This window comes from Lontra canadensis, unplaced genomic scaffold (genome assembly GCF_010015895.1).
Source record: "Lontra canadensis isolate GAN:19392208 unplaced genomic scaffold, GSC_riverotter_1.0 scaffold10, whole genome shotgun sequence".
Classification (NCBI taxonomy): domain Eukaryota; kingdom Metazoa; phylum Chordata; class Mammalia; order Carnivora; family Mustelidae; genus Lontra; species Lontra canadensis.
Window position 1 is genome coordinate 26159712 of NW_022631004.1, and position 15472 is coordinate 26175183.

The 15472-nt window shown below is 46.5% G+C and overlaps 1 protein-coding gene across 1 annotated transcript; it reads left to right on the forward strand.

The window, feature by feature from the left end:
* The first annotated feature begins 2007 nt into the window (after positions 1 to 2007).
* STC1 (stanniocalcin 1) lies at positions 2008 to 14337 on the forward strand. Its single transcript, XM_032855803.1, has 4 exons — positions 2008 to 2364; positions 4349 to 4491; positions 5131 to 5342; positions 11255 to 14337. Exons 1-4 carry the CDS (start codon positions 2247 to 2249, stop codon positions 11523 to 11525), a joined length of 744 nt encoding a protein of 247 aa, XP_032711694.1. The 5' UTR covers positions 2008 to 2246; the 3' UTR covers positions 11526 to 14337.
* Positions 14338 to 15472: the final 1135 nt, after the last annotated feature.

Here is a 15472-nt window from a genome sequence, read left to right on the forward strand (position 1 = left end):
TTACCAGACGGACCCTTCCTTAAAGCCCCTTTCATGAAGCCTTCCCCACATCTCTACCCAGTGTTGACCAGGCCCTTCTCTTACTGTGTAAGGTCCTGACATCCTGATCCTTCAGGAAACATGATGAGGTTGACCCCCTTTCCAACTGCAAGGTCAACAACAAGAATCCTTATTTTTCCTTCTCGTGTATCTCTTCTCTGTTACCTTCCCCCGCTCAGTCCCCAGCACCCAGCCGGGAAGGGACTTGAGAAATGCCGATACTGTCAGTTAATCTAAATTGAAATGTACTTATTTCTTAATGAAAATGTGAAAATTCCCTCCCTTGCCTTTAGATATTTCCTTTATCCTTCATTTCCTCCATCCCTTTTCTAGCAAATTTCATGCTTCCCAAACAATCCTTTTGTGCGAGCAGGGCGGGGCTAGACTCACTCCGCACGCCCACTCCCCTCACACACACAGAGCTGAGTCTTGGTTTGTGCTTAGTAGAGTTGGCACCCTTTCTTCAACCTTTGAAGATTTTAGGATCTAAACTCAAACCACTGGCTCTATTTCTTTGCAAGATCATCTTGATTCTGTCTCTATGACTCTCCAGGGGCCCTTCCTCATTTATGTTGTAAAATTCTGTGAAGGTTTTCTTGCTTCATCCCTTCACTTCACCCCAGCCCTTAATCCAATGCCCACGTTTTAGGGGGTTTTTGTTTGTTTTTTTTGGAGGGGGGGTTGTTTTGTTTTGTTTTGTTTTGTTTTTACCCCAATAAATCCTCTCCTGGATCATCATCCTTCTTCATAAGCTGGGGATATGTCTCAGTGTTGCTAGCTTATAAGGAAATATGAGCTTCTACACTGGGCATGATTTCTGATGCCACTGTAATTTCCCCATTAAGCCTAGAGCTTATCAGTCTTCTCTCCTACACATTCTGGTCTTTTCCTATGCCTTCCCTGTCCTACCTGCCCCCATACCCGCTCCCTGCCCCCAAGAAATGAACTGGTTTACCTAACAGGTTTAGTCTTGCTTTGGCCAGCTTATTGTTTCAATGTGATTATGAAGTCCCCGGGCTTGAAAACACAGTTTGTTAATTTCCAGGCATTCCCCAGGTCTCCCTGTTGAGCCGTGGAGGTGTGCATGTGTGTCCCTAGGGTTACCAACACTCCCGCTGTTTGCAGTCATGCTGGTGACTTAAAAGATGGACTCGAGGTTAATACGGGTTACTGGAGAATCATAGTTTTAGAGATATAAGTAATGCTAGACTCCAGTGTGGGGGTTTCACAGATTTGAAAACAGAGGCAGAACAAGGTAAAAGGACTTGACCACAGTCATAGAGCTTCAAGAGAGCGATTGGGACCACAGCTCAGAGCCGTCTTATCCCAGTCCATCAGGGCCCTTCCACTCACATCTGTCCCTCCTCGGGGACTCGTATATGTGAGTGAGAGCTCCGGACACCCAGATGCATCCAGAGAGCATCACAGACCTACATGTATGTACCAGCGAGATGGGGACAACACTGTGCATGTAGCTTACAACAGAGACTACGAGCTGGTAAAATCAGACCAAAACTGCTATCAAGAGGTTAAATTAGAATCCAAAGAGACCACATTCCCCATCCTGCTGATGATGCCCACTCCTCCCTTCCCCACCCCCACCAGTAGCTCATTAAAAAAAAAAAAAGAAAAAGAAAAAAAGATGGATTTCCAAAAGCACCTTGTTGAGATTTTCATATGATTTTCCCCTAGTTCAATCAATACACAGTCATCCCTTAATTCCACGAAAATAGCTTTTCACACATCTATGCACACATTGTCACACACACGTACAACACTGGCAGCAGGTACTTTTAATTTGCTGGAAAATATTTCTAAGAAGTCAAACAGCTCCAGCCCAATGAGCGTGCCCTCGGATTGGCTAGCCAGACCAGTTGAGGGACCTGATTGGTCCCTGATCCTAAGGACCGATAAGAACGGCTATAAAATCCCTGGGTGCAGCTCTTGGGCCCCCAGTTTGCAAAAGCCAGAGGTGCAAGGAGCCGCCACTGCAGCAGCAGCAGCCAGCAAGCAGCAGCAGCAGCAAAGCGTCAGCAGGAACAGCATCAGCAGCAACAAAAAATCCTCATCAAATCCTCACCTAGGCCCTCAGTGTATCCAGATCCACATCTTCACTCAAGCCGGGAGAGGGAAAGAGGAAAGGGGGGGGGGGAGAGGAAAAAAAAAAAAAAAAAAAACCCAGCAACTTAGCGGAAACTTCTCAGAGAATGCTCCAAAACTCAGCAGTGCTTCTGGTGCTGGTGATCAGTGCTTCTGCAACCCATGAGGTGGAGCAGAATGATTCTGTGAGCCCCAGGAAATCCCGGGTGGCAGCTCAGAACTCAGGTAAGCGGCAAACCCAGGACCGGTTTCTCCCCCAAAGAGCTGTCCTCATTTGCCTCTCGCTTTTGCAACTGTGTCTGTGACGGCTGATCTTGATAATAAATGTGCTTCATGCCTGATGGCAATAAACTGCCAGTGTAATCCAATAGCCTTAGGAAGTGGAGCTCCTTTGTTTAATAAATTGCATGCAACTAACGAAGAAGCTGGGCGCTCTGCTGAGGGTATTTCATTGCATAAGCCTAGCCTGATTGCCTGAAATCGGGCACCACCCGCGGGGGGGGGGGGGGGGAAAGGGGGCGGGGAAAGGCTTGAATGTTGGCATGCTTCAAAGCACTCTCTATACTTTCCAGAAGCCGAAGCTGATCTTAAGGTGAGACATGATTTGTCTGATGCCCCCCACCCCTTCCTTCACCCTTTAGACCCCATAACTGGACTTCCTTGCCCCTTCAGAGAGCACACGGAAAGCTCCCTCTGCAGACAGATTTATGGAACCGAAGCCCTCAAGTCTGACAAATCCCGGGCAGATGCAGAGAAAACCCTACACTCCCACCCCTGACACTGCTCCTTCTCTTTCTCCCGGCTTTCTTGTGCTTCATTCAGCTGCCCGTGCAGCCCAGGGCCAGAGGGAGAGTATTTGTGAAACATAGCAGCAGTTTCTTCAAGGGGGAAGGTCTCACTCTGGTTCTGATGCCCAGAGCAGTTAATTGTGTATTATCTTGGCTCTAGAGCACAAGAATCCTTAGGAAGCCGGTACTAACACCTCTGCCTTTTGACTTCACTTGTCCAGCTTCCTCCTCCAACATTGCCGGCCCCTCTCCCCCAACTGTCAGCAAAGATGGGCTCGCAGGTGTCCAAATGCTGCAGACAACGCTCCCCTCCGAAGAGCACAGGTCCCTGCCTAGAGGAGGGCTTTGCTTCACTTCCTTTTGTACTTAGTTGCTATAGAAATGCAGTGATTCACAATTCGAGCTTGCCTAAAACAATAGCAACCCTAATGCATATTAAAACTGCTTAAAGCAAAGTTATAATTTGAACCCGTGGAAATATATAATTAGGGAAATGACTTGTAACATCCCAGAGGCTGCGGGTGGTGGGAGGGGGAGGGGAAGCCTAACCGAACCATGCTTTTGATCTCAGAGGAGAATCCTATGGTATGAAGGCTGCAGATCATTTCTTGCCGAGCTGCTTGCCAGAACACCCCCCTTCTGTAGGAGAGAAATTACTTTTATGGGAGATCTTATCCAGAATGTAGAAAGCCTCATGCAAGTTCTTTGCGGTTTTTCTTCCAGTCTTGCACAAGGGGTGCCTTGGCCTTGTTATTCCACACCTGTGTTTCTCTTTTAAAAAAGAAATAGCTTTTAATATGAGAGAGATTATGCATACCTCTAAGCACTGTCCTGGGTGGGGGTTGGGATCAAACATGAATGGACCAGATCCCTTTCTGCCGATAGGAAGGTAAGTTAAAAGCCCTCGATGGGAAGGGTCTCCAGATGAACTCCTGTCAAATTCTTCTCTGCCACTTAGGCTAAAATTCCATTCTCATTACTCTGGAGTGCATTTTTCGGGAGCCAAATGGACTCCCTGGCCCTTCCACTTCGTAAACCTGACCGCCAGCCATCACCTCCTGCCTTCCAGTGCTTTCGGGCTCTGAGGGGATGCCCTTTGATGCTGCAGAGCTCTTCAAGCACCTGCATTCCGCAGACTCTGACCTTACTTCTCCAGCTACCCAAACTGTATGTAATGGTGAGACCAAGAGGGAACACTCACGCCCTCCCTCTCCTTCCACGTGGTCTTGGACTCCTAAGCCAAAGGATCTGTCCGCCCCACTCTTCCCACTCCTACTGCCCTCTGAAGGGGGCCCTCCACTGGCCCCATCGCAGACGTCTAAGAGGCGTTCTTCCGACCCCTCGTCCTTGAATCTTGCCACCTCGACCCCTCTGAGTCACCGTCACGTTTGACCCAGATTGGGTGGATTTGTCTCTTTCAGCTGAAGTGGTTCGCTGCCTCAACAGTGCTCTGCAGGTCGGCTGCGGGGCCTTTGCCTGCCTGGAAAACTCCACCTGTGACACAGATGGGATGTATGACATCTGTAAATCCTTCTTGTACAGCGCTGCCAAATTTGACACTCAGGTAATAAGACCTTGACCCATGCCTCCCGCGGGCTGCTTGTCTTTAACACCGTGTTCGACTTGCTCAGCTTCTCAGCCTCCTCAGCCTAAATTCTCAACTCCAGCGTGCGCACACACACGCACGCACGTTTTTGGCCAGAAAGTCGGTTCTGTACACGACACTCCCCACCCACTCTAATGCACGAATGTACCTCGCTGAGAGAGGCTGTCTTATAAGGGACAGGTGAGCAGCAGAAAAACCTTTGCCTCTTCAAGAGGAAATAAAAACGTTCTTCAAACAAAGAAGTTCTCTTCACTGTAGGACCTGGCATACCAGTTTGTGGGTTATCAAAGTCTCAATCCCAAGAAGACAAAGCCATTTTATGGCTGTTGTTAATTAAGCTGCAGGGTGGTGGATTAGGGCTCATCTCTTTTTCTCCCCTGTCTCATTATTTCTGTGGAGGCCAATTCTGTGGTAGGCAAAGAGAATGGGGACATTTTTTTTTTATCCTGGTCACGGTGTACAGTTTTCTCACTGCGAGGACATACCGATGGCCACGAGACGCGGCCATGGCAAACCCCCTTAAGTTCCACATTGGTATGCCCTGTCTTCTCTGGCCAGCTCGAGCTAAAGCTTCTCCCTCTATCCCTTGCCTGGCAGGGAAAAGCATTTGTCAAAGAGAGCTTAAAGTGCATCGCCAATGGGGTCACCTCCAAGGTCTTCCTTGCCATTCGGAGGTGCTCCACTTTCCAGAGGATGATTGCTGAGGTGCAAGAGGAATGCTACAGCAAGCTGAACGTGTGCAGCGTCGCCAAACGGAACCCTGAAGCCATCACCGAGGTCGTCCAGCTCCCCAACCACTTCTCCAATAGGTACAGAATGAGTCCGCTTTTTTGCAATGGGGCAGGGGGAGCCTGAGGGAGGGGGAGGCGGGGCATTGACAGAACCAGACATAGAAGGGGGTTAATTGCCACAGTCAGGATCTTATTTTAGCTTGCAGCCTTCCCAGCTTTTGCAGGAAAAAATATGTTTGCGATTGGTTGTGACAGCTTAAGCAGCCTGGATTTTTTTTTTTTTTTCTCACTATTATAGGAAAAGTCTTTCCATGCAGCTAATAGAAAGCTTCATCTGCATCCTCCCTGGGTACATTTTCCTTGTCAGTTTCTCACCATAAGCAGGAAGGGATTTGGGAAGTTCATGGAAACAAGCTTGTGAGACCTCAAATTTGACTGAAATTATGTCTATGCACCGTACAATTGACCATTATTAAGACCCTGATCAAATGTCATAATGCAGACTTTTAAATCTGCCTGTGTTCTGAGTCGGCACCAAGCCCAAGCTGGTATTTCAGCAGATGGCCCAGAGTAAGCCATGTCACTTCACTGGGATTCAGATTTCCTTTGTGAAAAGTGAAATGGCTGGACAAGATGACTCCCATGTTCCCTCCTAGGTCTATATTATTCCTTTCTGTAGTCCAAGATTTCCTGGAATGGTGTTCAGGTGAATACTCAGTCACATTCTCATCTCAATATTGTCCCATGACCCAAAGCCACTGAACTAGACACATCTGAGCACCGGCCTCTCTGTGCCGCTGGCTCGCTGTCTTTACCAACTGGGAGAAGGCTAACATCCTCATTCCATGGCCTACAAGGTTTCCCAGCAAGACCCGGGCGTTCCCATCAGTGATGAAGTTGAGAGAGGTGTCCATAGGGCTGGCATGGAGGCAGGACAAGGACAGTGAGGGCAGGACAAGTTCAGTCTACTATGATACCTTGCAGCCTAAAACTTGACTCCTAGTCCTGACGCACTAGGATCCTTTGACACTCCAGGCCAATCTGCACAGACTGACAAAGATGAGTCCTACTGCATGTTACCTGGACCACCTGAGGGCTAACACAGACTTCCCTGATTGCTTTCCTAGCCGGGTGCTGCCACCCTTCTTCTGACAGTGGCAACAGCCTACTGCTCCCGGGGCTGACCAGTGATTGAGTCAGGCACGTATATGCAACTGGAGGACCGGAAAAGTAGCTCTTCCTCAGGGAAATGCTAAGGCTCCTGACATTAAAACTTTGTAAAATTTCTGACCCACACTTAACTACACATTAAGTGCTCTTCAGAACCTCATGTCAATTTATAAGTTTGTTGGTTCGGTACTTGGAAGTGACAACGGGTCCTACCTGATTTTCTCAGAACAAGAAAATCAAATCCAACATTTATCTCAAATGACCTATCTCTTGATATTGACCTTGGTCTTAAAATTCTCCTAAGAAGAATCAAGTTACATCTGAAGACTGAAAAAAAAAAAAAAAAAAACCAAACCAACAAACAAAAAAAACCAACCCTGGCTAATTGTTGGAGACTCCCTTCACCATGGGGGGTGGGGGGGAATTTTTAGTAGACAGGGGCTAGGACCAAGTATGTATTTGTGTGACAACTTGGGGGGCAGGCGAATGTTGGCAACGCCACTGTGATGAGTTTAGAACTTTAAGGATCCCGTGACAATTTGTGACTTATAATACAACATATAATCAATCTGAAGGCATTATGAACCTCTCTGTTTCAACTGAGGTCGTATCTTCCATTATGAAGGGAGAGGTCTTACAGAAAGGACGATATAGATCTGCCCTATGTGATCCTAAGTATCTAAGAAGAGGTCAGTAATAGGAGTTTTGAATCCAGGCCACTATCCCTTTTAAGGAGGGTCTCCTTTTTACCTCCTTGAGCAAATGGTCGCAAGGAGTCTTGTTATCTTCCTTTTCCATCACAGGGAAACCACACTTATTAGGAAAGTGGGGGAAAGTGGCCATCGCTTGAAGACCAGAATCTTCCATGCAGCTCTTTACTCAAGTATTTCACTCCCACTGGCTAATATTATTCCTGTTCAGAACTGTAGAGATTTCCGGTTCCCTGCTGGGCTTGATTTGCTCTATTTAAGCTCCTCACTCTTCTGAAACATCCTGCTTTCCCAGCCTCTGCCCCACCACAGATACACACTAAGTTGTGCCAGTTGGCACAGAACTGTGAAGGGAAGTAGTTACAGGTTCATTCCACCTTCCTGTGACTTATCTAGCATGAGATTTGGGCCTGGGAGAATCCAAAAGCCTGTGACTGGACCAGGAGCCAGAACAGGGATGTTTTCCGTGAGAGAAGCGTGCTCGGAAGAGAAGGGCGAGCTGGAGGTCCCCCCGGCTGAATTTGCAAACCGCTCTCTCAACCATGAGGGAGAGCAGGCAAAAATGGATCAGGCAAGCGGAGCAGTGTGAGGCCTGGGAAGAAATCAGACCAATCCAGATCCAGAGTGGGAAAACTGACGAAGCTTCCAGCTCTCTAGGGCATGGATAGGGAACAGGAAACAGAAGAATAATATTGATCAAGGGAAACAAAGGACTATTTATAAACCCTCACACAGAACGTTCCTAAGCAGTATGTGTGTATTTGGGTAGGCATGGCTGAAGCAGTAGCTATGGAGAATATCTGATCGTATTCTTTACCAGGAAAAAAAAAGTCTGTGAGGGAATTTTCAAAGTGGGAAAAAGAAACGTGCTTTAAAAGGTCCTTTCAGGCTGGGTGGTCAGAACACTTAGCCTACCGAGTCCCCGCCACACATCCCGCCATCCCCTGTAAAGGTGAAGGAAAGAACCTCCTTAACTAGTCCTAAGTCTTCCTCCAGAAGATGGTCCTGAAGCAACCCACCCCATCTTTGTTAAATTAAGAGAGGAAATAGATATCAAATCCCTAGAAGCAGAGAATGTCATATCTGGAGATGATCACAGAGGTTATCTAGACTAAATGCCTCATTGTGCTGATGTAAAGAACAGAGGCCCAGAGAGGAAAGTGACCAGCTAAAGGTCACGCAGCTATTGAATGACAGAGATGGACCTAGAACACAGGTGGCCTTGAGCCAAGCCATTTGACTTCTACTTCAAAAATGGTGACGAGTAGAACCTATAGGAAATATGCACAATCCAAGCCGACTACAAATAGAAAAAAAAAAAGAATACCAAGGAGAACTGAGTAAATGTGCCCCTTGGTGATCAAAGATTACATCTGTGTACGTTTTCTTCTCAAAGAGAAGGTACATCTTACCAACAGCTACAGTGACATTAACAGTTGGTATAAGATGGTTCTCAATTAAATATGTGACAACTGCCAAGTCAACTTCTGCTGGAGAAACAGTCTCTTAAATAATCTCACCTGGTGACTTCTAGATAGGAAAGATCTGTTTCATTTTTAATCTACACAATCCAGGAGGTCGGCGCCCTTCCTGTGTATTCCAGCCCTTAATGGAGAGGTGGAGGATTAAACTGTCGCTCGCTCTGGCCAATGAGGCAGACATCAAGGCAGCTGGACAGGCTGACAGGTTTCCCAGACTTGGAGGAGCTGCTAATGGAGCTATGGTCATCTTCTATTCCAACAAGCACTCTTAGCCTGCCATTGCCAGGTTCACAAAGCTCCACGAGAGAAGCTAAGCGTAGATTTGGGGAGAGTCACTAGGGTGCTCAGGCTGGCAAGGCCATCATCCAGAAACACCAAGAACAGGTGTTCTATCTGGGCTAGCAGAGAAAGCAATAGGGAAGATAGAAGCCTTCAGACAGGGAGAGCAGGCACTTTGACAAAGTGGGGCCCAAGGGACACATGTGGCCTTAAAGAGGCAAGGCTTAGTTTCGTGACTGGTATTAGACGTCTTCATCCAGGCAAGAACTTTCAATGTTGAGCAAAGGAGAGACCATCTTCTGCAGTTCACCTCGGGGAGCAGGGGGTGGTGTAATCTGTTGTGGACGGTTCTTTCTAGAAGTGGAAGGGTTAACTTCTAAGTTCTAAAGTCCTGGTTGGGGGTCAGGAGGGTGAGAGATCAGAAACCTTATTCTGTAAGATCTAATCACCCTGTGAAATAGACACAGAGATCAAGGGGACCCATGTCCTCGCAGAGCCAAGAGAAAGAGGTGCCTGGGGATCTATGTGGGTGTGTGGATATCTGAAGCTGTTGGTACAAAGTAGTTTATTCTCAGTTTTTCCAAAACCATTTTTCTCCCCATTTGCCCATCCAAGTGAGATCTGCTTTGACTCATGTGCTTTATAATTCCAAAGGGTTGGAAAATGTGTTTCTGTGCCAGAGAATCCCAATTTTAACAACAGCTGGATATAATCCTCCCTCGTGGGAGGGGTAGGGCCAGGACTGTGTCCGAGACCCAGACAACAGCTTTTCGCTTGTGGCCCCCACCTTCCTTCTGCTCGCTCACGGGAGGGTGACCGCTTTGCCTCATTACCCGTGTTCCACTCTGTTTACTGTACATCCTTGAAAGGACCTCTCTGGGGGGTTAAGTTATTCTGGAAGGATGTTTGATCCTGGGCTCTGTGAGGTGAGTTAAAAATAAACAGGCTTCTTTTCATGGAAGAGCTTGTGGCCCCAGCGACCCGCAGGCTCCTCTGGGGAGAGAGTCTCTCCACATAAATACATAGGTCACTGTCATCGGGAGAGTCTCTTATTAGTGAACACGGAGCTAATGGGTTTTTACAAGTGCCACCTCAAAATGAAGCAAACACATCCCAACTCAAATTGGAAAATTACCTGAAAAAATTACCCCTGATGAGCAGGACAAGTAATGCGTAAGCTGTCGGACAGTCTGTGCCTGAGCCATAATGCTTAGCCATAGCATTCTGTGTGCCTAAAGCACTTGCCCCTTGGATGAAGGTGATTGATACCAAACACATAGCTTTTGGGTAAAGCTTAAACACACCTACCTCTAATTTCTCTTCCTGGAATCCTGACTTAGTGAAGAGGGTTATTTCTCAAACTCCCCATTTCATTCGTGGCCACAAAATAAATCATCAGATGGACAGTGAGCAGGCAACAGAGCCCTGGGATGTCAGCATATGTGGGTTACAAAGAATAAGGACACAAATCCCGCCTTCAGTAAGTTAACAGTCAAGCAGGGAATGCTGACCAGTTGTCCGTAAAATGCTCAAAAGAGGAAGAGGCCAGCAAAAGCTAGAGCAGTGGGCTTTGGAATTATTGAAGCAGAAACCTCCCAGTCCTTCCATTTCAGGGTCCTCATTGCCTGGCATCTGGCCTTCTGACTACAGTGTCCCTTGGAAGAAAGACTGAGAATGGGTCAATGGCCATTAGCAAGGCTAACGGAGTGTACGGCAGGGAAGCTAAATTGAATAGAAAAATGCACTAGACACTGAAGGCAGAAGCCTCCTTTAAAAATAGAAGTTTGATCCAAAACCTTCGTGTGCCCGTACCCCTGCACACACACCACTGAGCAAAAGGCAGATTGCAAAGATCCATCAAAATACCTGCAAATGCACGCGAGTGACTGCTCATCTAACAGTCCCGCCAGGGCTGGGCTCACCTCCTGGTGTATTTAACTAAGTCCTGTTTCTACCACTAACCCTTCGTATGACCTTAGACAAGTCACTGCAGCTCTCCCACCTTCGTCTCTTCTCTATAAAATGAGATGATGCAATGTAGCCACTGAATGATCTCTGCGATCCCCTCCAGCTCTGTGACTGGGGTGTTTCTAGAACTGTTAGACATCCCTGGCAGCCAGTTCTTCTCCAAGTGTGACCTAAGTGTCCTGAGTATTAAACGCATATGCCCTCAAACTAAGAAGTCCCTGCACAGAAGTTAGAGGCGAGGGCCATCTTCAGCTGATGACCAGTCCAGATTTGCATGGTCGGGCCGTTTGGGATGGGTGTTGGCTGAGGCCCGGAGGAAAGGCCCGGCCTTGCCTTGCCCTCCCTGATGAACTGTGGCATGTGCTCTCCTTCCCCGATGCAGATACTATAACAGGCTTGTCCGAAGCCTCCTGGAATGTGACGAAGACACAGTCAGCACCATCAGAGACAGCCTGATGGAGAAAATTGGGCCCAACATGGCCAGCCTCTTTCACATCCTGCAGACGGATCACTGTGCCCAAACACACCCGCGAGCTGACTTCAACAGGAGGCGCACCAGCGAGCCGCAGAAGCTGAAAGTCCTCCTCCGGAACCTCCGAGGTGAGGCGGCCTCTCCCTCCCACATCAAGCGCACCTCCCATGAGAGCGCATGAGCAGGGAGAGGCCTTCGCAGCCTCTCCAGACTAGCTTCGTTTGAAAGGTGTTCACACACCGACTTGGAGTGTACTGTGCCTGGTTTGATTTTTTTTTTTAAAGTAGTTCCTATTTTCTATTCCCCTTCCAGAAAATTGCATGAAATGAGGCTTCTGTAATCAATATCCCAACATTCTGCGATGGCAGCATTCCCACAGACAGGACACGTGTGCTCTTTCTGCCCCTTGGCAGGAGAAAGTACCCTCTTTGATCACGTTCCTTCCCCAGGCCCCCCTCAAACTCCTCTCAAACACAAAGCATTCACGTAAGGCCCAGTCATTGTCATTAGAAGCTGTGGAGCCCTTTTAGGATGGTTGCCCCAGTAGAGTTAGCTGATGAGAAGCGACTTAATTTAAATGCATGTCTTAAATGCCCATAAAGGTGTTCAACGGAATTCGTGTGATGAATCTGTGCTGGCCACGGACGAATATGAATGTCGTGTTTGAATTCTTGATCTCTCATGAGCTCTCATAGTGTCTTATGGTCTTGACCCTCCAGTGTGTAATTTCCTTTCCAACACATTTACCAAATGGCTCAAACCTGGCTCTTCAACCGGGGTGTGAGCCTGCATCTTCTTGCATCTAATGAAAAACAAAAAGCTAACATCTTTATGTACTGTAACTGCTCAGAGCTTTAAAAGTATCTTTAACAATTGTCTTAAAAACCAGAGAATCTTAAGGTCTAACTGTGGAATATAAATAGCTGAAAACTAATGTACTGTACATAAATTCCAGAGGACTCTGCTTAAACAAAGCAGTATATAATAACTTTATTGCATATAGATTTAGTTTTGTAACTTAGCTTTATTTTTCTTTTCCTGGGAATGGAATAACTATCTCACTTCCAGATATCCACATAAATGCTCCTTGTGGCCTTTTTTATAACTAAGGGGGTAGAAGTAGTTTTATTCAACATCAAAACTTAAGATGGGCCTGTATGAGATAGGAAAAACCAACAGGTTTGTCTGAAGGACCCCAGGTAAAATGTTAATCTCCCAGCCCACCTCAACCCAGAGGCTACTCTTGACTTTGATCTCTCCTGAAACGGCTCTGTCACGTCCAACTGGGAGTTACAGGAACCCAAAAGAGCATCCCTTTGGGCTCGGACAACTTACAGTTCGATAAGGCCTTACTCTACCTTGGGAAGTGGCAGTTCCTGACTCACCCGCCATCTTTCATCGGTGAACCAATGATGGTGTGGGAGACTTTCCCTTAAATCAGTCAGGAACGAGTCAGTCAGCCTTTGGGTCTTCAGTTCCGGGGACTTGGGGCTGAGGTGGTATAAAGAACCCTGGGCTGTCCAGCCTTAATAGACTCCTCTTACATTTTCGTCCTGTAGCACACTGTCTGCCAAAGTAGTCCTGGCAGCTGGGCCATCTCTGTAGGATCGCAAAAAAACAAAAAAAAAAAAAAAAAAAAAAAAAAAAAAAAAAAAAAAAAAAAAATTGGGGGAAAAAAAACGAAAAAAAAAAAAAAAAAAAAAAAAAAAGAAAGAAAGAGGGAAACAGAGCTGGTGGTTTGATTATTTCTGCCGTGATGTTTACAAGATGGCAACCACCAAAGCCAAATGATTAACCTATCTATGAACAACAGTAGTTTCTCAGGGTCACTGTCCTTGAACCCAACAGTCCCTTAAGAGTGTCACTGCCCACCAAAGGTCAATGTCGAGGGAGGAGAAGCGGGGAGGGGTAGGACTGCAGGGGCCACTCCAAACTCGCTTAGGTAGAAACTATTGGTGCTTGACTCTCACTAGGTTAAACTCAAGATTTGACCAAACCGAGTGATAGGGATCCTGGTGGGAGGAGGGAGGGCACATCTCCAGAAAAAATGAAAAGCAATACAACTTTACCATAAAGCCTTTAAAAGCAGTAATGTGCTGCTCAAGGACCAACAGCAATCACAGCAGACCCAGCGGCAGCACACACGCTGCTGCCTTTGTCCCCACACAGCCTCTAAGCGTGCTGACATCAGATTGTTACGAGCATTTTTATACTCAGAACTGTCCCATCCCCAGGTCCCCAAACATACGGACACTGCCTTAGCCTCTTGGAAATCAGGTAGATCATACGCTAAGTTGACCCTCCCCCTTCCCTCCCCTTCCCAGCCCCCCACCCCCAAGCAAGGCTGACTTCTCGAACCAGAAGAGCTATTCAAGTTTGTGTGTCGTGTCCATTTCGCAAACCCACGAAGCCAGGACCCCAATGCGACAAGTAGTTCACGAATATTCCTAGCAAAATTCTCTCTTACTTCCGTCCAGTAGAATCTTTTTTGCTGTGACCTCTTCAAACCGTGGTACCCCCCTTTTTTCCCCCACAATGATACTTCTAAACGTATCTATAATACATATATCTACACATATGGAAAGAAGCAGTTCTCACGATGTTGCTAGTTTTTTGCTTCTCTTTTCCCCATCCCATCTCACTCCCTCCAACTCCCCTCTAAACTTCCAAAGCTTCGTCTTGTGTTTGCTGCACAGAGTGATTTGGGGGCTGACCTAGACCAGTTTGCATGATTCTTCTATTGTGATTTGGTTGCACTTTAGACATTTTTGTGCCATTATATTTGCATTATGTATTTATAATTTAAATGATATTTAGGTTTTTGGCTGAGTACTGGAATAAACAGTGAGCATATCTGGTATATGTCATTATTTATTGTTAAATTACATTTTTAAGCTCCATGTGCATATAAAGGTTATGAAACATATCATGGTAATGACAGATGCAAGTTATTTTATTTGCTTATTTTTATAATTAAAGATGCCATAGCATAATATGAAGCCTTTGGTGAATTCCTTCTAAGATAAAAAAAATAATAATAATAATAATAAAAATAAAGTGTTACATTTTATTGTTTTTTTTTTTTCTCCCCAATGTCCTTCATTGTTATTCTTTGAAAACTTCTTGAATGAGACTTTCTGAACATGAAGTTAGCGGCGGATCAATTTCTTGAATGTCACAGATTAAGTGCCGATATGCAAACAAAGGTAGTTTAAGTCAACACTTTCCAAATTTCCTTTCAAGACCATTTGGTGGCTCCCGTTAGCCTTACAATAAAATCACAACCCAAACTCCTCACAAAGTTCAAAGAAGCTGTACAGTCGGGACACCACTCAGCTGTCCTGCCTCAGGACTCCCCTTTCCTTCCAAGCAGTGAACTCCATGTTCTAGAAGCAGGAGTTCTGCTAAGGCCTGCGCCCTCTCTCCCTCGAAGGCCTTTACTTCCACTGTTCTCACTTTCTAGCAGACCTTGCCCCCGACCCTGGGCTCAGACTGGAAGCACCCATGTTCAGTCACCGATGTGCTCCCAGCACTGCAAAAGCGCCCAGACGCAGGGTATCCTTGATACTTTAAATTAATGCATGATTTAGAAGGAGTTCAGGAGAGGGGAAAAAAGGCAATCAGTGTGACAAGGGAGGCAGAGGGCTCTGTGGTGATGAGGACCTGGCTCCGGGGTCGGACTTCTGGGATTTGAGATCTGGCCCGGCCACTTATTAACCGCATGATGTCAGATGATTTCATCTCGCGAGGCAGCCGTTTCTTCCTCTGTTCAAGAGGATAGTGATAACTATCCATAGGGCTATTCCCAAGAAGATAAAATAAGTGCTTACGTGTCCAGCAAACTGGATTGCTCGCTAAGTGGCCCCTATTGTCACCCAGGAGACAGGATGAGGAGATGAGATCAAAAGGAAGAAATGTCCCTGCTCGAAAAAACGAGGAGAGGATTCACAACAGAGTGACGTTTATCGGAGTCTCGAAGGATGGTTACAAGTGCAATCACAGAAAAGCAGGGAAGGGCTTCAGGGTGTAGTTTTCTCAAGGAGAGTTCTTATATAGTTTTTGTTTCTATTTTAATTAGTGGATTTTCTCTACATTGTAAATTCATATGGGGACCTTTTTCTCAATATC